The 24,111-nt window shown below is 43.2% G+C and overlaps 1 protein-coding gene across 1 annotated transcript in view; it reads left to right on the top strand.

The window, feature by feature from the left end:
* Nucleotides 1-4,089: 4,089 nt before the first annotated feature.
* LOC105923023 (protein NLRC3-like) overlaps nucleotides 4,090-24,111 on the top strand; it is a 32,346-nt gene continuing 12,324 nt past the window's right edge. The window contains exons 1-4 of the mRNA XM_036130825.1: nucleotides 4,090-4,216; nucleotides 4,349-6,215; nucleotides 17,797-17,982; nucleotides 22,820-22,993. Coding sequence (XP_035986718.1) covers nucleotides 4,204-4,216; nucleotides 4,349-6,215; nucleotides 17,797-17,982; nucleotides 22,820-22,993 — 2,240 coding nt within the window. The 5' untranslated portion in view covers nucleotides 4,090-4,203. The remainder of the gene's footprint in view (nucleotides 4,217-4,348; nucleotides 6,216-17,796; nucleotides 17,983-22,819; nucleotides 22,994-24,111) is intronic.

Genomic DNA, 24,111 nt, shown 5'->3' on the forward strand with positions numbered 1-24,111 from the left:
CTGTGGAGCAAAACCGGGCTCAGTATGAACGGTCATATGCCTCGACCGACTGGGGGTTAGAGAAGACAGAGCAGAGAGACAAAAAAAGCACAGAAGCACACATTGATCCAGTAATCTGTTCTACATTAGATGGTAGTAGCGGGTGATCCGCCCTCTCTGGATGATGTCACAGTTAACAGAACGTCAGACCAGGTGTACCTACTATGAAGAAAAAAGGGAGAGAGCAACAAGTTAAAAGCTGAAATGACAACTGTCATTTCAATGCAATGCATTGCAAAACTAGAGAACAGTAGAAATCAGTAGAGTGAGAAAAATAGACCCTGATGTCCTCCAGCAGCCTAAGCCTATAGCAGCATAACTATAGAGGTAGCTCAGGGTAACATGAGCCACTCTAACTATAAGCTTTGTCACAAAGGAAAGTTTTAAGATTAGTCTTAAAAGTAGACAGGGTGTCTGCCTCACGGACCAAAACTGGGAGTTGGTTCCACAGAAGAGGAGCCTGATAGCTAAAGGATCTGCCTCCCATTCTACTTTTAGAGACTCTAGGAACCACCAGCAGACCTGCAGTCTGAGAGCAAAGTGCTCTGTTAGGAACATACGGGGTAATCAGAGCTCTGATATATGATGGAGCTTGATTATTGAGGGCTTTATACCTTAGAAGAAGAATTTTAAATTCTATTCTTGATTTAACAGGAAGCCAATGAAGGGAAGCTAAAATAGGAGAAATATGATCCCTCTTGTTGATTTTCATCAGAACTCTTGCTGCAGCATTTTGGATCAGCTGAAGTCTTTGATTTGCATTTTGTAGACTTCCTGATAGTAAAGAGTTATAATAGTCCAGCCTTGAAGTAACAAATGCATGGACTAGTTTTTCAGCATCACCCCGGGACAGAATGTTTCTAATTTTGGCGATATTCCTGAGGTGAAAAAATAAAACTCTGGAAACCTGTTTAATATGGGATTTAAATTACATTTCCTGGTAAAAAATAACACCAAGATTTTGTACTTTATTACCAGAGGCCAAGTTAATGCCACCCAGATCAAGTGATTGATTAAGAAGTTTGTTTAATCAGATCATCTACCAATGGAATGAGTATTTTGATCCCTAAAATAAGATGATTAGATATACTTCACTTGGAATAAGATGATGGAGATGAGTTGATCCTATATTAAGTGCTAAATTGTATTCAGTTGGCAGATAATCCTATTTAGCTGCTCAGATCAAGGGCAAATACTCTTATTTCAATACAGTTTTACTTCCTTTTAGTTCCTTTTAGCAGTGGAGCTGCAGCATTTTTGTTCATCTTTGCGGGCCGCTGTGTTCAGAACCAACACATCAGAACTTCAGAGGAAATGTTCCCTCCTTCATTCACTCTGGATGTTTCTACAGACCTGGAACAGGACTCCAGTTCAGACCTGAAAAGGTTTCACCCTCAGTTTTAGCTTCATTTTCTGAAGAAACCAGAACTTCTCCAGATGGTTCTGAGGAGATGACCCAGCAGACATCAGGAGGTGCATGAAGTAGTGAAGGAGAGGACAATCCAGACCCAGATGGTACCTGCTGAACTCAGGTTCCTCTGGTCCTCTACACACATGATGGGAACCAGTTTTCTGCTCTACAGAACACTGACTGGACCTGAACCACTGGGAACTGACTGGTTCTGGTTTCTCTCTCAGGCTGACTGAAGTCCAGGAGATGGAGAACAGAGCAGAACCTCCAGGATCCACCTGTCCGTCTATGAGGAGTGACCGGTCCAGAGAGAAGAATCCAGACTTCAGTGAAGAACCTGGACCCTCAGACTCAGAGTAAGAACCCAGTTTCTAACTGATCCTTGTGATTCCACAGAGATATAAAAAATAATATATACTCAGTCTTCAGTTTATAAAGTGAAAGTAAATTAGTTTAGAACTTTATCTTAACTTAAAGCTCCATAATCATCAGCTGTTAGTCAATAAACCAGTAGTATTCACTGAAGAAACATTGGGCCTGGCTATACACACATGTACAATGGTCTTAGTCACATTGGCTGTAGGGAGAATTGTTGGCATGTAAATGTGTAAATATATGTTTAGAAGCATATTCATTCATTTGTTTAAAAATGGACCTTAGAGTTTTATAAACTTGCACGTAATGCATGAATTAGGAAGAGCATTTATGTTAAGATCTAAAGGAAGGAGAAGGGGTGTGATTACTTTTGTTTTACTTCTTCAGACCAGGACCTGGACTGCTGGCAGCCAATCAGAGCAGCTGTGCTCCAGGTGAGACTGAACATCTCCAATCAGAACTTCCTTCTATCGTCTCTGTTGGACTAATTCCTCGTCTTTAGTTGGCATTTGGGAATCTAAGTGTTTAAAGTCTTTCTGGGATCGATTATTTGCCCTGAATCTCTGGATTTCCAGCTGCTGTAAATGTAACGTCTGTGTTCAACCCAACAACCTATTGGGTTTGCTTTGAAGTGGTTCTGTTTTCAGCCTTTGTGCTAAATGCATTAAAACTGAACATCTCCTTAAAGCTGCAGCTCATTTTGATGGAAACAAAAAGGTGGAGAAAACAACCTGCTGCACTGCTGCTTTACAGAAAGAGGGAAGGAAAGTCTGAGAGACAGAAACCTTTATTTCCTCTGACTCAACTCAACTCAACTCAAACTTTATTTATAAAGCACATTTAAAACAACCGGGGTTGACCAAAGTGCTGTACAGATAAAAGATAAAAACTGAATGCTAAAATACATAAACACAATGCAAAAAGAAAAATTTAATGCAGATAAAATATAATAGGATAAATGTTTCAATATAAATAAAATGTTAAAATAAAATATAATTTGCCAAATTAAGACCTAGACTTGATTAAAAGCCAGGTTTGTGTTTTTAGAGAGGATTTAAAAACCTCCAAGGAGCCTGACGATTGAATATGCCAAGGCAAGTTATTCCAGAGTCTCGGTGCCGCTGCCATGAAGGCGCGGTCACCTTTGGTTTTAAGTCTGGTTTTAGGCATGGCCAGTAGCAACTGATTAGAGGATCTCAGTGTTCTGGCTGGGACATGGATTTTGAGAAGCTCAGTCAAATACTGGGGGGCTAGACCATTAAGAGCTTTAAAAACAAACAATAAAATTTTAAAATCTATTCTAAAAACAACCGGAAGCCAATGCAGCGAGGCTAGAACGGGTGATATGTGGTCACGTTTACGTGTGCCAGTAAGGAGACGGGCAGCTGCATTTTGTACCAACTGCAGACGGTGTAAAAGTGAGTGGTCCAACACAGCATATAATGAATTACAGTAATCTAATCTTGTATTAATAAAAGCATGGATTACAGTCTCCAGATCTCTGCGTGGCAGATACCCTTTCACTTTTGATAAAATTCTTAACTGGTAAAAACTGTTTTTTATGACCGAACTAACCTGGCAATCGAATTTCAACCTATCATCAAATATTACACCAAGATTTTTTACTGATGATCGAATGTTAGGTGTAAGAGGGCCCAAGGAGCCAGAAGGAAAAACTGCTGGACTACAACTATACATAATAATTTCTGTCTTATTTTCATTCAGATTCAAAAAGTTTGAGGTCATCCAAGATTTTACACCGTTTAAGCAGTCAGAAAATGACTGTACAGGGTTGTTGGATTTTGATACTAAAGGAAAATAGATCTGGACATAATCAGCATAACAATGAAAAGAAAAATTATGGTTCCTGACAATAGATCCCAGATTACAGCAGATATATTTGTAGAAACATGGAATATTTCTATCTGCTGTTTACTTCTAAAGGACCAAATCAGTCCCATGTCATTTCTAATCTGTAATTATTCTCTAAAAACATCCAATCCAGTCTCTGAGGGAGAAAAGCATCTGAAATGTGAACACTATCTGATCCAAGGAGCTGTTTTTTCTGGCAGATTAGAGAATTTCCTCCAGATTTCCTTCATTAAGGCTGAAAATGCTGCCAGAAAGCATTTTCTGTCTCTCTGCCTCTTCTGTAGCTGCTGTGTTTGTGGGAGAAGGTCAGATAGAAGCAGAGAAATGAGGACAATGGTGACCTGATGCTAAAGAGTTCCTGTTGCTGAAAGCTGCTGCATGTTTCTGTCAGCATTTCTTCATCTGATCTGCTTTGTGAATCAGATCCTGACAGTGAACAGATACTGGCCACAAAGCAGAGGCAGAACTCTGCTGTCTGACCATCTAACAAGGTTCTGCTTCTAAGGATGGATCCCATTGGTTAGCATCACATCATGTGAACTAAGAGACCTTCTAATGATGACACCTCCTGATGTTCCAGATGTTTCTGCTCCAACTTCATCACTAAATCAGGTTTTTCCTTCAGTTGTCTCTTCTTCTCTGTTCCAGCAGATGTTGGTCTGCAGGAGGTTCTAGAGGAACATAAGATCAGTCTGAGGAGGAGATGTGAACGTGTGACTGAAGGAAGTGATGAACCAGGAAGTGGAACCCTCCTCAACAGGATCTACACTGATCTCTACATCACAGAGGGACAGAGTGAAGAGGTTAATACCCAACATGAGGTGAAGCAGCTGGAGAGAGCTTCCAGGATCCAGAACCTCCATGACTCTCCAATCAGGTGCCACGACATCTTTAAAGCCTCGCCTGACCAACATGGAGCCATCAGAGTGGTTCTGACCAACGGCGTCGCTGGTGTTGGAAAAACCTTCTCAGTGCAGAAGTTCACTCTGGACTGGGCCGAGGGCTTGGAGAACCAAGATGTCCGTGTGGTGGTTCTGCTGTCGTTCAGGGAGCTGAACCTGATCAGAGGTGAGCAGCACAATCTTCTCACGCTGCTCCATGTTTTCCATCCAACCCTCCAGAAGCTCCCAGCAGAGCAGCTGGCTGCCCACAAACTTCTCTTCATCTTTGACGGCCTGGATGAAAGCAGACTTTCTCTGGACTTCAAGCACAGTCCGCTGGTTTCTGACGTCACACAGGAGTCATCAGTCGATGTTCTGCTGACAAACCTCATCAAGGGGAACCTGCTTCCCTCGGCTCTGGTCTGGATCACCTCCAGACCTGCAGCGGCCAATCAGATCCCTCCTTCATGTGTTACCAGGGTAACAGAGGTACGAGGCTTCACCAACGCCCAGAAGGAGGAGTACTTCAGGAGGAGGTTCAGTGATGAAGAGCTGTCCAGCAGAATCATCACCCATATCAAGACCTCCAGGAGCCTCCACATCATGTGTGGAATCCCAGTCTTCTGCTGGATCACTGCTACGGTTCTGGAGAACATGTTGACCACAGAGCAGAGAGATGAGCTGCCCAAGACCATGACGGACATGTACTCTCACTTCCTGCTGGTCCAGACCAGGAGGAAGAACAACAAGTACCATGAAGGACATGAGAGGAGTCAGAAGAAGCTGACGACATGCTTCCAGCTGGTCTGGAAAAGATGGAAGAAGAACAACAACCATGAAGGACATGGTAGGAGTCCACAGGAGCTGATGGAGGCTGACAGAGAAGTTCTCCTGAAGCTGGGGAGGCTGGCGTTGGAACATCTGGAGAAAGGAAACATCATGTTCTACCAAGAAGACCTGCAGCACTGTGGTCTGGATGTCACAGAGGCCTCGGTGTACTCAGGAGTTTGTACAGAGATCTTCAAGAGAGAGAGCGTGATCTTCCAGAAAGCAGTCTACTGCTTTGTTCATCTGAGCGTTCAGGAGTTCCTGGCTGCAGTCTACATGTTCCACTGCTTCACCAGCAGGAACAAAAAGGTAGTGAAGAACTTCCTGGGAGATAAATACAGTAAAACATCTCTGGATGAGTTCCTGAGGAGAATCATGGATAAATCCCTCAGCAGTGAAAATGGCCACCTGGACCTGTTTGCTCGCTTCCTTCATGGCCTCTCTGTGGAGTCCAACCAGAGACTCTTAGGAGGCCTGCTGGGTCAGACAGAGAACAGTCCAGGAACCATCCAGAGAGTCATCAACAACCTGAAGGAGATGAGCACTGATGATATCTCTCCTGACAGAAGCATCAATATCTTCCACTGTCTGATGGAGATGAAGGACCTCTCAATTTATCAGGAGATCCAACAGTTCCTGAAATCAGAGAACAGATCAGAGAAGCTCTCAGAGTTCCAGTGCTCAGCTCTGGCCTACATGCTGCAGATGTCAGAGGAGGTTCTGGATGAGTTGGACCTGGAGAAGTACAACACATCAGAGAGAGGACGACGGAGACTGATTCCAGCTGTGAGGAACTGCAGAAAGGCTCGGTGAGTCCAGATGTCTTCATTGACTGATGCTGATTCAGCATTATTGCCGTCCGGTTTATTCTTCTTTGTTCAGTCGGTTCTGGACGTTTTTGGACCTTTAACTACTTCCTTCATACTTTGGAGTGTTTCAACCATTCAGATTTCTAAATCTTCAGCTCATTCATGTCAGCTCTGCTGCAGCTTTTGGTATTTAGAGATGTTGATGTTTTAGAAAGATTCAATCATCCAGAGACACATTTTAAACTTTAAACAGCTCTTCACTCATTGGGCTGTTACCCATAATTCACCTCTTTAGAAAATCACTCTTTAGGTCAGGGCTATTGAACTGGTGGTCTGTGGGCCACTTCTGGTCCGCTGGTGGTGGTAATCTGGCCCGTAAATGACTTCTTTGTAAACCCCCCCTCCCCCCCCCACTGTGTAAAGCTACATAGGTGAGCCCACAAGAAGAGACATTTCGCTTTATTTGCACTTCAACCATTGGTTAACAAACAGTTGTCTGAAGGCAGGCAGGTTTCTAAAGCTGACTGCAGAACAGAGGATGTCACTAAACAGAACAGACACAGAACTCATGGTGCAGAACTGTCTCTGTCTAAAGGCCCATTCATGCCTCACGTAAAAGACGGATACAGATACGTGTGGAGTGTTTCATACGTTCTAACCGTCGATTTTGTCCGTATTTTGACACGAATATTGGGAGCTTACGATTACAGACGAAACGGATCAATACAGAACAATACTACCGGAAAAGGTGGGGGCGCTATCGAGTTTGTAGTACAAAATGTCAACAAAATCACAAAGAAGGTTATAATTCTGGGCTTTAAACAATGGCAACACCAAACTGCAAAATTCCCCATCAAAAGGGCGACTAGTGTTTAATGGCCTCACATTTCACTGTCGATCTCTTTTTTACTTTTCTTTCGCTTATGGAGCAAATACAACAAAATCACGTCTTGGACCGTCGCCATGTTTGATCAATGACGAGTCATTGGCGCCCAGCACAGCCACCTACAGGAAATATTGGTTATTGCGCACCTCAACGGACGGAGGTATGAAAGACTCAACGGATAGAACGTACAGACAGAAATACGGACGTGTAGGCCAAACGTAGGGTATGAATGGACCTTAAATCCGCCTCTCCAGCACCCCTACACCAAGAAACAGGAAAGGAACAACAGCTTCATTTTTAGTTTTATTTAACCAGGAAAAAGACTATTGAGATGAAGAACAATAGAGAACAAATGAACAGTGTCCTGCCTTTTGTTAAAAGACAGCAATAAATTCATGGTGGGAATAAATGACATAAATAAGATAATAAACTAGTTCATAGTTTAAAATGAGTCCAAGTAAATTCATGCTTACAATAGTTAAAAAGGTTTGGATCTGATATTCAATCAGAGTGAGACCTCCCATCTTGGTCAGATCTCTGAATAAAGGTTCCTCAGAGAAGTGAAGGACATCAAGCCTGTGTGGTTAACTTTTTTCATCTTGTTGGCTGTCTGGCTTCACATAGTCTCCTGTTGTGAGGACAGCAACAACAGTCCATGACAAGCCAAGCCTAACAACACCACAGTGTCTCTCAGGAGCCCTTTAGCTTGTTCCACAATGTTATGGAGCTGGAACAGAGTTAGAAGAGAAAGATTTCAGCTAACTAGATCTGCTATCATCACACCTCTCAACTTTTAAGGAAAGTTAAGAGTGAGATTATGTTCATTTTTTGGGCTGGGGGAGCGGTGGAGAATGGATCCAGTCAACTGTGTCTCATTTTTAACTGACTAGACATGGAAGTGGAGATGTTTTCCTTTGGTTAAAAAGTGAAAGAGGAGTGTCAATACCTTACTGTCCAGTTAGTGGGTTAAACAGAAAAACACAAAACTGTTCTCCTGGGATTGTTCTAACATACCAAGACTGCCTGATATGAGCAGAATCACGTCTGTTTAATCTCTATTCACAACATTTACACTCAATATTGCACCTTCTCAACAAGTAAAGGGCTCTGTGGTCCATGCCAGATTCCTGAGGAAAATCCAGTTTGCTCTGATTTTGGCTCATCTGCAGAAATTCTGTCTGCTGCAACCAAAACTCCACCTTCCTGAGTCCATTCAGCTGCTGCTTTATTCTTGTAAAATAGGTTTTGTTACTAGATAGACCCGCATGAATGGATCAAATGAAACAGACCCCACATGTACAAATAATCACTGAATAAAGTTATAAAGTAGTTGTAAGTTGTAAGTTTCTGCCGGCATTATTCCTTTTTTAATCAGAATCAGAAATACTTTAACATTTCCCAGAGGGAAATTATTTAAGAATGGAGAACTGCTTTTTATATTATTAAAGAGTCCCACTAATGCAGAGTGCATCAAGGCTCCGTTCTTGGCCTCTTCCTCCTCTCTTTTTACCCCGTCCCTTTGGGGTCAGTTATGAGAAACCAGTGTTTAGCTTTTTTTAGGCAGAAGACAGACTTTATGACACTAAAAAGAAAAATAGATGCTCTATATATAAAATTCTCAAATGTTTATGTTGTTTGGGTGCATTGATGTGTCTAACGTCAGTGTTGACCTTAAAGTCAGTATGTGACAATGTATACTACTAGGGTTGGGAATTGAAAAGATTTTCACGATTCTGATTCCCTTATCGATTCTGTGAAACGATTCGATTTCTTTTCGATTCTCTTTTCGATTCCAATTTGGGAAAAAAGGAGAACAAACAGTTTGATGATGAGCATCAACTTTGTTTACTTAACTATCACACGACCTTACAAACTAACAAGGTCAAGATGTCCACAGCAAATGTGCAACTGGAGTAACATTTATATTTGTTTAAATAAAAAAAGGAATATAATTAAATAAAAAAGGAATATAAGAACAAACTTAAATACAGTAGATGAGTTGTTTAGAATACAATAAAATGCAAGTTTGTTGTGACAGTTGCTTATTAATCTCTCTTTAGATAACCTCAGTCATCTAAATCTAACGGAGAAGCCATCTGTTTAATGAAAAAGCATTACTGTACAATTTTGGGAAATAAACTCATCTTCCCCTGATTTAAATAAACGAGCGTCACCTTTCTCTCCTCCCTGAACCGCGGAGCAACTTCGTAGCATGTTTCGTTACATCCATTGCCAAAGCTAGAATCATGTAAGAATTCCAGGTACCAGTAGTTCTAATTAAACATGCTACCTATGAAGGGCTGGATTAACGATAAAGGCACACTCTCTTAATAACCCCAAAGAGATGTAGGAAATTGGTTTATTTCCAGAAATGGCGTATGATTTACTAGGAACCAGCCAGTGATGTAAAACTAGCTACTTACCACCAGAGTTGCCTTCCATGCTGGTCATAACTTTAGCTTCTGTCCGGTAAGAATCCGGTAAATTGTATGTTATGTGCGCAGGTGTTTCTGCCTGTTGGATGTATTTCCTCCCGCGGATATAATTGCCACTTTGCAATGATTGCAAAGCATCTCGTTGCCATCTTTCTCTTCCTTAAAATTAAGCTAAACTTTCCTGTTTACCCGATGGGGCGGCAATTTTTTTTGTTTTGCTTCAAGCCTGGTCACGCAAGTTACGCACACGCAGGGTCCGAAATTAACACTCGCCAATCGCCAAATGCGAGTAAATTTCCCGTTTGGCGAGTGAATTTCAGAGGGCTAGCTGCCACATTGCGTGTAAATGTTTGTACCAAATAAAATAAAAATAACATAAAAATAACATAAAAATAACGAAACCCATATGATCCGTTCACAGCTCTGTCCATCCAGAGCTCAGTCTAAACACGCCTTCTGCGGAGCTGGTTCAGCTTCTTTCACATTCAGAACCAGAAAACAGATCTGCTAATTGTTTATAAGTTTCATTCCTATTTATTCAGATTTCTACCTGCGCTGCGGCTCTGTGCTTCACCGCTCTTACTGCGCCCCCGCCCCCTCTCGGAGCCAGGTGCTTTTATCAGCGGCCAGCCTTCAAAACGTGAATCGCTGCGTTTAATGTCCTTCCACTCGTACCAAAATGTCCCAATTAAAGTCAGTAGGAGAGTCAGTAACTGTTTTTCATGCTCTTTTGTTTTTAACGACACAGAACCAGCGGTGCTTCGGTGGGCGTGGTGCCTTGCGCTTGAATTCAGGTGCGCAAAATTATGTTACATGTAACCTGTAACATCGGGGGAGCAGCACACGAGGGTAAAATCCAGCAGCTAGATCAGCGTAAAGACGCAGCGTGAGCCCTGAGTGCTTTAAGTGTTGCAGCTGAGTGGACATTTTTTAACCGTACAGGCTTGATGAAACTCTGCCTCATTCACAAATAAAAACATGGATAGAATAATGATAATCTGTAGTGTTTTTTTATCGCCTGGATGTGAATCTGATAATTCATATTGTGTCTTTTATAATTAACTACAATATTTTCTTTTTTTTAAGTCAGGAAACAAATATTTCTCTTCCAGGGTCCAGTCAGCCACGCCCCCAACCACGCCCCCCAAAATTAACATAATCTCATTCTTAATTTTTATAAAAGTTAAGGTCTGGTCAGGATTAATATTTTGGCTGGTAAAAAATATGCCTGGCTGGTTGATTTTTACATCTACCAGCCAACTTGGCCGGTGAATAACAAAGTTAATTTTGGACACTGCGCACGCATGCTTACTGAACGCCGTGTGCGTAACTTGCATATAAAACGTGACGGAACTTGCGTAAAAAAACGTTGTGCTAACGTTGTGCTGCTCAGAGCCGACGGAATCGAAGAGAGAATCGTTAAGCGAGCTGCCAAACGGTGCCACGGAATTGGAAAACACGGAACCGGTTCTGAACAGGAACCGGTTTTTGACTCCCACCTGTTGACATGTGTATGACTGACTGAATGTATTTTGTACCATAACTTACCTATTCCACACTGCTAGGGGGTGCCGTTCTCTGATGAGAAGATATATGTGTAAATGTTGTTGAAAAAAGAGAGAAATAAAAGACAAAAGGCTTCTATGCTTTCGGAGCTTAAAAGAGAGAAGTTGTCTGTCTACCTTTCGTAATGTTGCAAATATTTAGCCTGCGCTAACAGGTTATGGGCCCAGTGACGAACGACAAATAGTTGCAACAACGGGAAGAAGTGACGAAGACAAGCAAAGTTACAACAACGGAAAGCGCGACGACAAAAACGTGGTAGCTAGCTATGGCGCAGCAAAAGGCAAAATGGCCGATATTTGACGGTAAGGCCGAAGAATATGAGCTCTGGGAAGAACGGATGCTGTGTTTTATGCACTGTGTAGGATTAAAAGAGACTATTCTGAAAGAGCCGGGTAGACCGCTGACGGCGGAGCAACAAGCCGAGGACGAGAAGCGAATCGCTGATGCTTACTGTGCGTTAGCACCATTACTGGACAACGTCAGTTTGGGACTGATATTCAGAGACTGTAAAAACATAGGACACGAGAGTCTCCAAGTGCTGAGAGAGCATTACATTGGCAACGGCAGGCCACGGATTGTTTCATTGTACATAACGTTAACCTCGCTAAAGAAAGTGGAAACAGAGACTGTTACAGAGTACATTATCCGGGCGGAGCAAATCTTCACAGCGCTGAGAGGTGCAGGCGAAGCACCGAGTGAGGGGCTGATGATGACGATGATTATGAGGGGACTTCCAGAGAAATACAAACCATTTACGCTGATGGTGACACATAGCTCAGCGGAGATAAAACTGAATGAGTTCAAGGTGAAGCTACGAAACTTCGAGGCATCGGAGGAAGCAGAGCCAGAAGCCGAGATGGTGGGAGAAAGGGTGCTGAAAGCCCGCACAGCACTGAAGAAAAAGAACAGCGGATCTTCAACAGAGATGGCATGCTGGAGGTGCGGAGAAAAGGGACATTGAAAAGATGAATGCACAAGGAAAGTTTGGTGCGGTCCCTGCAAAAGCACAAGCCACAGCAACAGAACCTGCAGGAAGAAAGAGTGCACACAGAGTTCCAAGTGTGCTCGCGCTGAAGACAGCAGAAGCGGCGGAGGCGACAACGGCGGCGGCAGTAACAGCAGCAGCGGGCGTGGCGGCAGCAGTGGCGGACGGACAGCGAGCGGTGGAGGACGGATTGAGGAGAGAGACGACTTCACATTCCGAGCAAAAACCGGGGACACCTGAAAGCTGGCGCAACAGCGGCAGATTGAGAAAAAGGGGTTGATCGTTGACACAGGTGAGCCGTCCCACATGCTTAACGACAAAAGCCGGTTTAAAACCTTCGATAGCTCATTCAAGCCAGAGAGCCACAGCATGGAACTGGTCGACGGGAGGCGGATGTTCGGGTTGGCGGAAGGCAGAGGAGATGCACAGGTATGTCTCGTGGACAACAACAGATGTAGGTGTACAGTGACTCTAAAGAATGCCCTGTGCATTCCTTCATTTCCACAAGAACTCTTGTTGTGAAGTGTGCCACAGCACAAGGTGCCAAGGTAATCTTCAAAGAAGGTAATAATGTTCTTGTGGCGCCTGATGGGACAGTTTAACATTCAAGTGTGTGATAGAATGTACTATTTGCAATCCGAGTGTGATGAAACGACATGTGCAATGTTGGCCATGATATCCAAACCTAGCACGAGATTATGGGGCATTGGTACTATGACGACATACTGAAACTGCAAAATGTAACCGTAGGTATGCACATTAAAGGTGCAAAGCGCAAGCCTGACAAAGAATGTCATGTGTGCATAGAGGGGAAGGTTACTCAGACGAGAAACAGAAATGCAACTGACAAGGTGAAAACACCACTTGAGTTGGTAAATACTGATCTAGCTGGCCCAATGACCAATGGTTCAATCGATGGTTACAAATACATGCAATCTTTCACAGATGTATGCACAGGAGTAGTTTTTACATACTTCCTCAGGGCGAAGAGTGATGCCACACAGGCTACTGAAAAGTTCCTGGCTGATGTAGCGCCTTATGGCAGTATGAAGTGCATCCGGTCAGATAACGGGACTGAGTTTAAAAACAGAGAATTTAAGACACTCCTGAGAAAGAACAAAATCAGACATGAGACGTCCTGTCCTTACTCCCCACACCAAAATTGGATAGCTGAGAGGGAGGGACGTACTCTTTTCGAGATGGCAAGGTGTAGGCTCATTGACAGTAAATTACCTAAAAAGCCTATGGCCTTACGCTGTACAGGAAGCAGCCTACACCAGAAACTGATGCTTTAACAAGCACAGTGGCACAACACCATACACAGCACTGACAGGGAAGAAGTGTAATCTAGCCAATATGCACAAATTCGGGTCAGAGTACTATGCTTATGTACAAAATAAGGACAAACTAGATCCCAAGTGTGAGAAGGGCTTCTTCGTGGGGCATGACAAAGGGAGCCCTGCTTTTCTAGTTTATTACCCCAACAAAGGAAAAGTGCAGAAACACAGGCTGGTTAAGTTTATCACTAAAACCACTTGTGACAGCGAGACTCAGACACAGGGATTAGGATTTGACCCCATCGCAAATACTGACAAGACAGACTCACTGCAATCCAGTGCTCAGAGCACAGATGTACAGACTGACAGTCCAGAATCTCCAGAGGATGATGGCGAGGAGCACCACAAAGTGATGCCACAGGACACAAACAGTAGAAGATATCCCACTAGAAATCGTAAGCCCCCCGAGTAATCTTAGTGATAACGTTACTCAGGGAAATACTGATGATGATGATAGTCTACTCACCAGTGTTGACTATTGTTACCGAGCAGTATGTGGTGTACCACTGACCTTTAAACAGGCTATGACATCTCCACAGGCAAGTAAATGGAAGAGGGCAATGGATGAGGAAATGCAGTCTTTAGAGGAGAACGAAACCTTTACCCTGACCAATTTGCCAGAGGGCAGAAAAACAGTGGGAGGTAGGTGGGTATACTCTATTAAGGAGGGTGGTGATGGTCATGAGCAGTACGAAGCCAGATTTGTGGCGAAGGGGTATAGCCAGAGAGCGGAAATAGATTATAGTGAGACATTCTTACCCACAGCCAATATAACAAGTGTGCATGTTGTCATGCAAAAGGCAGCCCAAGAGAAGTTGTTACTATATCAAATGGACGTGAAGACAGCGTACTTACATGTGCCAATAGACCGAGACATTTACATGGACCAACCTGAAGGTTATGAAAAACTGGGGAACAACCTAGTATGTAAACTACAGAAGTCAATTTATGGCTTAAAACAGTTGGGTCAAAATTGGAACGAAATACTACATAAATGTTTGATAAGTGACAACTTCACACAGAACCCAGCAGACCATTGTGTGTACACAAAAGAGTCAGAGCAGACAGGGAAGGTGATAATAGTCATTTGGGTGGATGATCTGATAATCGCAACGAACAACACGAGAAGCCTAGAGCAAGTGAAGTCAATGCTCTCCAACATGCTTAAGATGAAGGACCTAGGCAGGCCGAAACACTTTCTAGGCATAGACTTCAGTCAGACTGATGAATGTGTAATAATGTCACAGCAGAGGTTTGCTGAAAAGATCCTCAAACAATTTGATATGCAGGACTGCAGAACACGCGAGACCCCATGTGAACAAAAGCTTGACTACGCTGATGATGCGCTTAAGATTACAGATGTAAGGAAATACAGGGAAGCTGTAGGTAGTCTCATCTACTTAGCTGCTTGTACGAGACCTGACCTTTGTTTCGTGGTAAGCAAGCTTTCACAACATTTTACGAACCCCACAGAGGAAAACTGGGTGACAGTGAAGTACGTGCTGCGTTATCTTAAAGGTACTGTTGATAAGCAGCTAATTTTAGAAAAAGCAGGCATACAGTGATACAGATTGGGGCGCAGACACTAGTGATAGACGGAGCACGTCTGGTTACTGTGTGAGCATGAGTAAAGATAGCTCACTGGTATCTTGGAGATGCAAAAAGCAACCTACAGTAGCCTCGTCAACATGTGAAGCCGAATACATGGCTTTAGCTCTAACAATACAGGAGTGTATTTATTTAGAGCAACTGCTGAAAGCTATGGATTCCTATAAATATGTTCAAACTACTGTTTATGAGGATAACCAGGGCACTATTGCACTTGTGAAGAATCCTGTATACAGACAAAGGTGCAAGCATGTTGACATCAAGTACCATTTTATAAGGTCAACCATTAAAGATGGAAAGATGGCACTTGTGTACTGTCCTACAGATGAGATGATAGCAGATGCTAGTGTAACTGGATCCTTTCTGCGTTGTGCTGGTTTTAAGTGATCAGGCCATGACACAGTTTGTCTTTAAAATGACGGTTTCTTGATTTATTGTACCTGATGAGAACAACATAAAACCGTGTTGTAGGCTGCCCGCTCCAAGTCCTCTCCCGCAGGACAACATGACAAAAGGGCCAACCATGTCTCACAACAATAAAGAAAATAAACCTTCTTTATGCCACATACCTGACGAGAACAACATACAACCGTGTTATAGGCTGCCTGCTCCAAGTCCTACACAAAACAGAAGTACATAACAAAAATAAACTTAATATATCTATAAATAAACTGGATATATTCAGAGGAAAAATAAATGGCACACACCTCTCCCGCAGGACAACATGACAAAAGGGGAGGGCCTAAGGGGTGCAAACTATTTAAAAACAATACCACAGAAGAAGAACCAAAAGGCGGGGCTTCCACTCTTAAAGTAACACGGTTAAAATAGTGACAGAATTTCTAAAGGTGTTTCAGTCAGGTAAGTAACAATACAAATAACCAAATAAAAACATTTTGTGTAATTATAACAAAAAAGAAATACAACCAGGTTACACTATGACCAAACCAGTCTCAAAGGTTAAACTGAGGAAGTTTTCCAAAGTCATGTTTGGTGTAAGCATCTGAGGGATTGTAAAATATGTTAAGTTCTGTATGTGGTGTAAAAGGCTGGTTCAACTCTGTTTACCCTGATTGTTAAAAAGGTGTACAGGATACAAGTCACTCATAAGTGGGAGTGTTGACATATGTGTATGACTGACTGAATGTATTCTGTACCATAACTTACCTATTCCACACCGCTAGGGGGTGCTGTTCTCTGATGAGAAGATATATGTGTAAGTGTTGTTGAAGAAAGAGAGAAATAAAAGAGAAAAGGCTTTTATGCTTTCTGAGCTTAAAAGAGAGACGTTGTCTGTCTTCCTTTCTTAATGTTGAAAGTATTTAGCCTGCGCTAACACCATCCCTAACTGCTACAGACCTTAGTGTAAGACTAGAGAATAATCTTAACTATGATGCTCAGTTACAATCTGCCTTGTGAAAGAGGGCAAAGTAGAGCCTGGTAGCAGGTGGAGCTTACCTGAAGCTGAGCCGGCCTTCTCCTTTGCTTCCATCTGCAGGTGTGACTGGCTTTCATGCTCAGAGTGGCTCAGAGCTGATAGGTCTGGCTTTAAAACACAAGAGGCCTTTGCTCCACAATGTTCTCATCCAGCACTACTGACTAGATAAAGGAGCTATTCACTTACTTTATGGGATCTAACATGTCAAAGCATTAGGACCACTTTCCTGTTAGTGGAACTTTAAAAAGAATTCAGAGTTCAAGGGTCACATATAAAATACATAATAATGAATAAATAATGAATGGAGCATTAATCTGAAAACATTGTCCACTAATCTACCATTTTAGTGTGTGGTGGCACAAGTGAGTCTAGAGTCAAGACACCTATCAATTTTAATATAATTATGTAGATATGATGATTAATGTTATACTCAATGTTCATCATAAAACAATAAATAAACCAAACGTTTTTAAATTAATAATTATTGCACATTAACAAGCAGCAACCAGCTATAAATAATTGTAACAAAATCTTCTCTTGCAGCAATATATCAAGGTAAAACTGACATTGTAGTAAATGAAATAGGGCTCCCTCCACTGCAGACAGCAGTAGGTAGAATTTACTTCAGCTATTATACCACTGAAGAAGTAAAGTGCTAAACTAAGTCAGCCACTGGTAAACTCCTGCAGCGGAAAGCATGCTCTGAAGAAAAGCTGCTTTATTGATGCAGTTGTAGTAACACACTGTGTTCTATTGGAAGTAACGTAACGCCGTTATCTGTTACATTAAGTCATGACTCTCTTTACTAAATGAAAACTGGAGCCTCCTGTTTTCTTTTTGATACATTACCAGTAATTTTACCCAGTTTGGTCACTTCCAGTAAAAGGAAGAGGCGTCACTTGTATGTATAGGTAGAGATGATTTGGAAGTGAGATGAAGCCAAAACAACCATAGTGTATTATCACTAGGCTCACATATGTCTAGAGATAATCTGGTGATAATTTACATAGAGGAGACGGCCAAATGCTACCATGGACATCCAGATAGATTTAGTCAGTTCTGTTGTTTTTACTCTAGATGATCTTTCTTCATCTTTGTGGTTAAATGAAGCTTTTAACCAAAGCAGAGACACAGCAGCTCTGCAGTAGAACCAAGACCTGAAGAGACTGAAGAGATTCTCTGTGTGGGTCAAACAGGACATTGATGTGAAGAGCAGATGTTCATCTGATGATGACATCACTGTTTAGTCATCCTCTTTTAGTCTGTTTATCAGTGTTTATTAGTCTGATTTAACTACAACTGATCTGATTCTTTCTCTCATCACAGACTAGTGGGCTGTGAGCTCTCACTGACTGAATGGGAAGTTGTGGCCTCAGCTCTGAAGTCCAACCCCTCCCTGACTGACCTGGAAATAGATCAGATCTACAATGCACGGAGAACCTTTGGAGACTCTGAGATGAAGCGCCTCTGTGAGATCCTGGAGACTCCATTCTGTAAAGTAAAGAAGCTGATGTAGGTTTTATCTTCACTGCTACTTTAAAACTTAATCAATAATTTTGTTCTGACATTTTTTCTTTACAGACAACCTGCTGTCTAAATGTTTTACCTTGTCAATTATTTATTTTCTTATTTGATATTTTCAATATTGAACATTTAACACTTAAAATGCTTTGGACTGAAAAACAAAAATGAGGAAAATAAGTCAAATAATGTAAATTATTGATGGAGATGTTTTAGTTTGATTTGGGAAAGATCAGATAATTTAGCTTTATTTTTCATTTCTTTGTCACATCTTTACATGAAACATACATTTTTGTTCCTCCAGAGTAGTGCCAGGATCACATTCATACACATAAACAAGTAAAATAAACATAATAAAATAGCATTATCTAAAAAAATGAATGTTTGAGAAGAACAAAGACAGAAAATGTAAACTAAATCAAAGCGACGGCACCAGCAGTTTGCATGTCCTCCCTGTGCATGTGTGGGTTCTCTCTGGGCACTCCGGCTTCCTCCCACAGTCCTAAAACATGACTGTTAGCTTAACTGGTCTCTCTAAATTCTCCTTAGGTGTGAGTGTGTGTGTGAATGGTTGGTTGTCCTGTCTGTCTCTGTGTTGTCCTGTGATAGGCTGCTTAGCTGTCCAGGTAAAGCCCGCCTCTCAGCCACTGACAGCTGCAGATAGACACCAGCAGCCCTCAGGACCCCAGCAGGGATAAGACTGGTGGAAAATGGTTGGATGGACGGCACCAGCAGGTTCCAGCAGCTCAGCTTTGTCCTGAAGCGGCTGTTCTGTTGGTGCGGCTCAGAGAGGAACCGTCCTCTTCAGTCTGACAGCTCAATCAGACAGAACCAGAACCAGGAGCCAGCAGTGTGGCTATTAAAACTACACCACAATATTGAAAAGTAAAAAGCTCTACTGCAGCAGACACTCACTGGACTCAGCGGTACCGTTCAGCAACAAGCCAACAAGTTTGAGCACCAAGAAGGAAACCAAAGAAAAACTGAAGAATCATCATTTCTATTAGTCTGCAGACCATTTCTGCCTGGCAGACCATGATCCAGAGGAACATCTGGCTCCAGCTGTTCTCCTCCATCCTCCTCCTCCCAGGATGTGAAAAAGGAGGTGCTGGGAGCCCCATCAGCCCGGATGCTCTGTTGGCTCCTCACTTTAAATCGGCGCTGGAGAAGATCCAGAAGAACGCCGAGGAGTCAGAGAAGCTTCAGGACCTGGTGAGGCCTCGCTCCGGGCCTCGCTGGTCTGCCGGCTGCTTGGACCACTGTGGCCAGCGTCAGGAGTTCAGGCGCTCCACGCCTCCTGGACCCTCCCTCTGCTCCTCCATCAGCTCCTCCTCCTTCAGCCTCATCCTCCATTAGCCTCCTCCTCCACCACCATCAGCCTCCTCCTCCTTCAGCCACCTCCTCCTCCACCAGACTCCTCCTCCATCAGCTTCCTCCTCCTTCAGCCTCCTCCTACTCCTCCATCAGCCGCCTCCTCCTCTCCTCCTCCTGTTCTCCTGTTCTCCTGTTCTCCTCCCTCTCCTCCTTCTCTCTCCCTCTCCTCCTCTCCTCTCTCCTCTTTCTCTCCTCCTTATCTTCTCCTTCTCTTCGCCTCTCTCCTCCCTATTTCCTCCTGTCTCCTCCTGCTCTCCCCATTCTCTCTCCAACTCTCCTCCTCCTCTTCTCCTTCTGCCCTCCTCTCCTTCTTCTCTCTTCCTTATCTTCTCCTTCTCTTCTCCTCCTCTCCTCCTCCTCTCTCTCTGCTTTCCTCCTCCTCTCCTCCTCTCCTCCTCCTATCCTCCTGTCAGACTGATCAGCAGAGGCTCCATGCTTCACCTCCTCTCTCCTCCTTCTTTCCTCCTTCTCTCCCCTCTCTCTCCTCCTTCTCTCCTCACAGACTGATCAGCAGAGGCTCCACGCTGCACCTCCTCTCTCCTCCCTCTCTTCTCTTTCTTTCCTCCTCCTCTCCTCCTCCTCTCTCCTCCATCTCTTCTCTTTCTTTCCTCCTCCTCTCCTCCTCACAGACTGATCAGCAGAGGCTCCATGCTGCACCTCCTCTCTCCCCCTCCTCTCCCCCTTCTTTCCTCCTCCTCGTATCCTCCTTTTCTTTATCCTCTCCTTCTTCTCTCCTCCTTATCTCCTCCCCCTCTCCTCCTCCTCTCCTCCTCAGACTGATCAGCAGAGGCTCCACGATGCACCTCCTCTCTCCTCCTCCTCCCTCTCTCCCCCCCTCTCCTCCTCCTCTCTCATCCTTTCATCCCTCCTCCTCCTCTCCTCCACCTCTCCACCTCACAGAATGATCAGCAGACGCTCCACACTGCACCTCCTCTCTCCTCCTCCTCTCCTCCTTCTGTCCTCCTTCTGTCCTCCTCTCCTTCTCCTCTCCTCCTTCTCTCTTCCTCCTATCCTCCTTTTCTCCTCCTTCTCTCTCCCTCAGTCATCTTCCTCATCCTCGTCCTCCTCCTCCTCCTCTCCTCCTCACAGACTAATCAGCAGAGGCTCCACACTGCACCTCCTCTCTCTTCCTCCTCTTCTCCTTTCCTCCTCCTCCTATCCTCCTTCTCCTTCTCCTACCATTCTTCTGAAGCTGACTCAGCATTTTGCTCCTCTTTGCGGGACCAGCAGCTTTTGATCCACACCGACAACAGGGTCACAGCAGCGGCATAAAGGGGGCGTGGCTCAGCTCAGCTGCTGAAGGTGGTCAGATGGCTGCTGTGCTGGAAACGCACCAATCTGCTCTCCATCAGAGCAGTTTACATCCCCGCTGTCCTGAACAGAGGAGCGCACATCATGTCCAGAGGGAGACTGGACCCTCCATCACCACCTGATCTCTCAGATCTGGAGCAGGTTCTGCAGGCCAGCAATGGACCTGTTCTCCACACCAGAGAACGCTCAGTGTCCGCTGTGGTTCTCCCTGAGCCTGAAGGAGGATCCTCCTCTAGGAGTGGACGCCTCTGCTCATCCAGGGCAAAGACACACAAGCTCTAGTTAGAAAGACACCAGGAAAAGATGCAGTTTACATTTAAATGATAGATCTCTGACTGTTATTTTAAAACTGTTAAATCTGATTAGGAAGACGGGAATTATTCCTGCAGCATGGAAACAGTCAGTTATAATTCCTGTGTTGAAGCAGGTAAAATTGCAGCAGAGCCTTCAAACTATAGGCCTATAGCTCTGACATCTCAATTAGGGAAAACAGGGGAGAGAATTGTAACAGAATATCATCTTTTATTGAAAGTAAACATTTATTCTGTTCTTTTCAAAGAAAAGTAGAGAAATAGAAGTTAGAGTTGGGGCTGCTTTCTCTACTAGATATATTGTTGAAAACGGTAGCCCACAAGGCAGTGTGTGTAGCCCAATTCTTTTAATATTATGATAAATTACATTTCTGATGAGATAGATGGTAGTATAGGGAAATCTTTATTTTCAGATGATAGGGCTCTGTGTGTGAGGGTCAGAATCTGATATATTCAAAAAAAAGATGCAGGATGCCATTTTGAAAGTGGAAGGTTGGGCAAATAAATGTGGATTTACAATGTCGGCAAAGTCTCAAGTTTACCGGCTTTAGCTTTAATTAATAAGCATTTAAGCAAATATTATTGAACTGGGATCTCAGATTGACACCCTAAGGGGTTTTATTTTGCTGTTGTATGCAGAGAAGTGCTTGTTACGTGTCTTTATTTAAAGGTTCTAAAGTACATTTATTTTATTCACCTTTTTATTTTCCTAAATAAAGGGGGGGATGTTAACACTTTATAACATGTGTCAAATGGTGATTTAGTCTGTGCCTCATTATTCCAGTGTTCAGTGTTTAGTGCTAAAACCTAATACCATGCATAGATCTGTAGTTCACGTTTACACTGAAAGTTTGCTGGTTCAAATCCCGCAGGCTCCTACCCTGGGTCCCTGAGCAAGAGCCTTAGAGCCAGAATGCTCCGGGGCGCCACCCAGTGGCAACCCACTGCTCCCTGTGGGACGGGTTAAATGCAGAGGACACATTTCATTGGTTTCCAAAGATGTGCTGAAAAATGCAGATGATTATTACTTAGTCCAAAGCTCTGAGCTGCCCTCAGGTCTTCAGGCAGGCTGATCCACAGCTGAGGGCCGCAGGTGGAGAAAGTCTCCTCATGGTAGGTTTTAGTTCTCACAATGAGCCACCAGACACACAGAGACCCACTGAGAACAACCGAGCCAGTATGATGGAGAACATGTGAGCCCAGCAGCAGAACATGGGACCAATGTTCAGTGATCAGGGACTGAAGGAGCAGAACTTTAAACATATGCCATGTTTCCTTAGAGAAAAGCCTCCATGCATGCTACTGGTTTAGCTTGAAGATGAATCCAGAACAATGTGAGCTCAAACTCTGTTAAATGATCCATGTTTAGAACATTCTGGCTCTGAGAAACACTGTTCTACCAGAACCCTGACCCAGACTAGAAGACAGCAGCATTTTAAACAGACGCCAGAGCCATCAGACTTAAATATCCAGCAGCAGCAAGTAATCATGGATGGATTTATGTTCAAGTAGAGTTTATGTTTGGCTGGTAATCTCCAAGCTCTAGTGCCCCCTCCCAACCCTAACCCCAGAACATCTTCATCACCAGCCGCCACTGCTGAGAATCACACCTTGATCTTGACCTTCACGCATGATAACATGTTCTGGTTCTGCTGGCTTTAACTCTTTAAATCAGTTCTACTGGATCACATATCAGACATCAGTTCATCAGGTTTCTGGGAGTTTTACTTTCAGGGACATTCATTTTCTACATTTTATCATTTATTTGTTCATGTTTCATTTTTAACCTGCATCCTGGTAGCTTCAGCTCACATCTTTGATTCTTTATTCAGATTGTTAGACTGCAGTTTGTCAGAGATCAGCTGTGATCATCTGACATCGGCACTGAAGTCCAACCCGTCCCATCTGACAGAACTGAACCTGAGTGACAACGACCTGAAAGATTGTGGAGTGAAGGAGCTCTGTGGTTTCCTCCAGACTCCCCTCTGCAAACTACAGACACTGATGTAAGACTCCATGTTTTAGTTCTGATATTTGTGATGTAAAAGTTGTGTTGACACTAAACTGCAGACATCTGGCTGATATTCTACTGATCCACACTGAGGATCTTCATGGTAAAGTCTGCTTACTTCTTCACTGCTTTGCTCCACTTAAAGTTTATTTCTTTTTCTAACTTCCTGCCAGGATTTATTTAATAATCAGCAGAAAACATGAAACAATGAGCTGAATTTCAGTTTAGAGTTGCAGCTTTTATCCAGAACTGAGGAAGAGGAAGAGAGAAGAAATAAAATAGTGATGTTTCATTTAGTTGAAGGTTTTTAATCTCTTTAAACCTTCATCAGGTCAGTTTTCCTCCATTTCCTACAGGATGATTTTAAAATAATTGAATAAGTGGATGTAATTCAGCTGAAAAACAAAGTTCAGATCTTCTATTGTAATAAATCTTTCCTGAGTTTGTTCCTGGACTTGGAGCCAGTTTTTAATGTTGTCTCTCTGTGTAACTGAGTCTGAGCCCTGATCTCAGGTCTGAAGCGGACAGCATTGGGACCCCCAGTGTGTATAAATGCCCCTCATGTGAAGCGGCTCAGAGGGGATTCAAGCCAGTTTAGAAAAGTGAATTTCAGCTCCTGGAATCTGTCTGACAGAACAAATCTATAATCCCTGATTGATGCTTCAGCACTTTTAGAAGCTCTGCAAGGATTCTACTGACTAAAACACTCAGACACAACATGTCACAGTACCAGGTTCTGCTTCTGGGAGCTTCAGCTCCTAAAGTCAGTTTACATGAAATATTCTCCATGACATCACGTTTTTATGGAATCATTAAAATAGTTCATTTATCTGCATTAATCTCGATTTGTTCAGGTTTCCTCCACAAAAATCTTTATCAACAGCCGACATCTTTTATAAAACTCTTATTTTTCCCCTTACTGTAAAACGTGGATGTTGGGGTTTACCTTGTGGATGAAATGATGTGTAAAGGCCAGTTTAAGTAGCTGCTTGAGGGCTGCGTAGATGGAGCTCAGAAAAATACGTGTGCCCACATCGTCATCTTACCGGGGACCAAATGAAGGAGTATGGTAAACTCAATAAGCTAAACACAAAGGCAAAAAATCAAGACAAC

This window comes from Fundulus heteroclitus, unplaced genomic scaffold, assembly GCF_011125445.2.
Source record: "Fundulus heteroclitus isolate FHET01 unplaced genomic scaffold, MU-UCD_Fhet_4.1 scaffold_386, whole genome shotgun sequence".
Lineage (NCBI taxonomy): Eukaryota > Metazoa > Chordata > Actinopteri > Cyprinodontiformes > Fundulidae > Fundulus > Fundulus heteroclitus.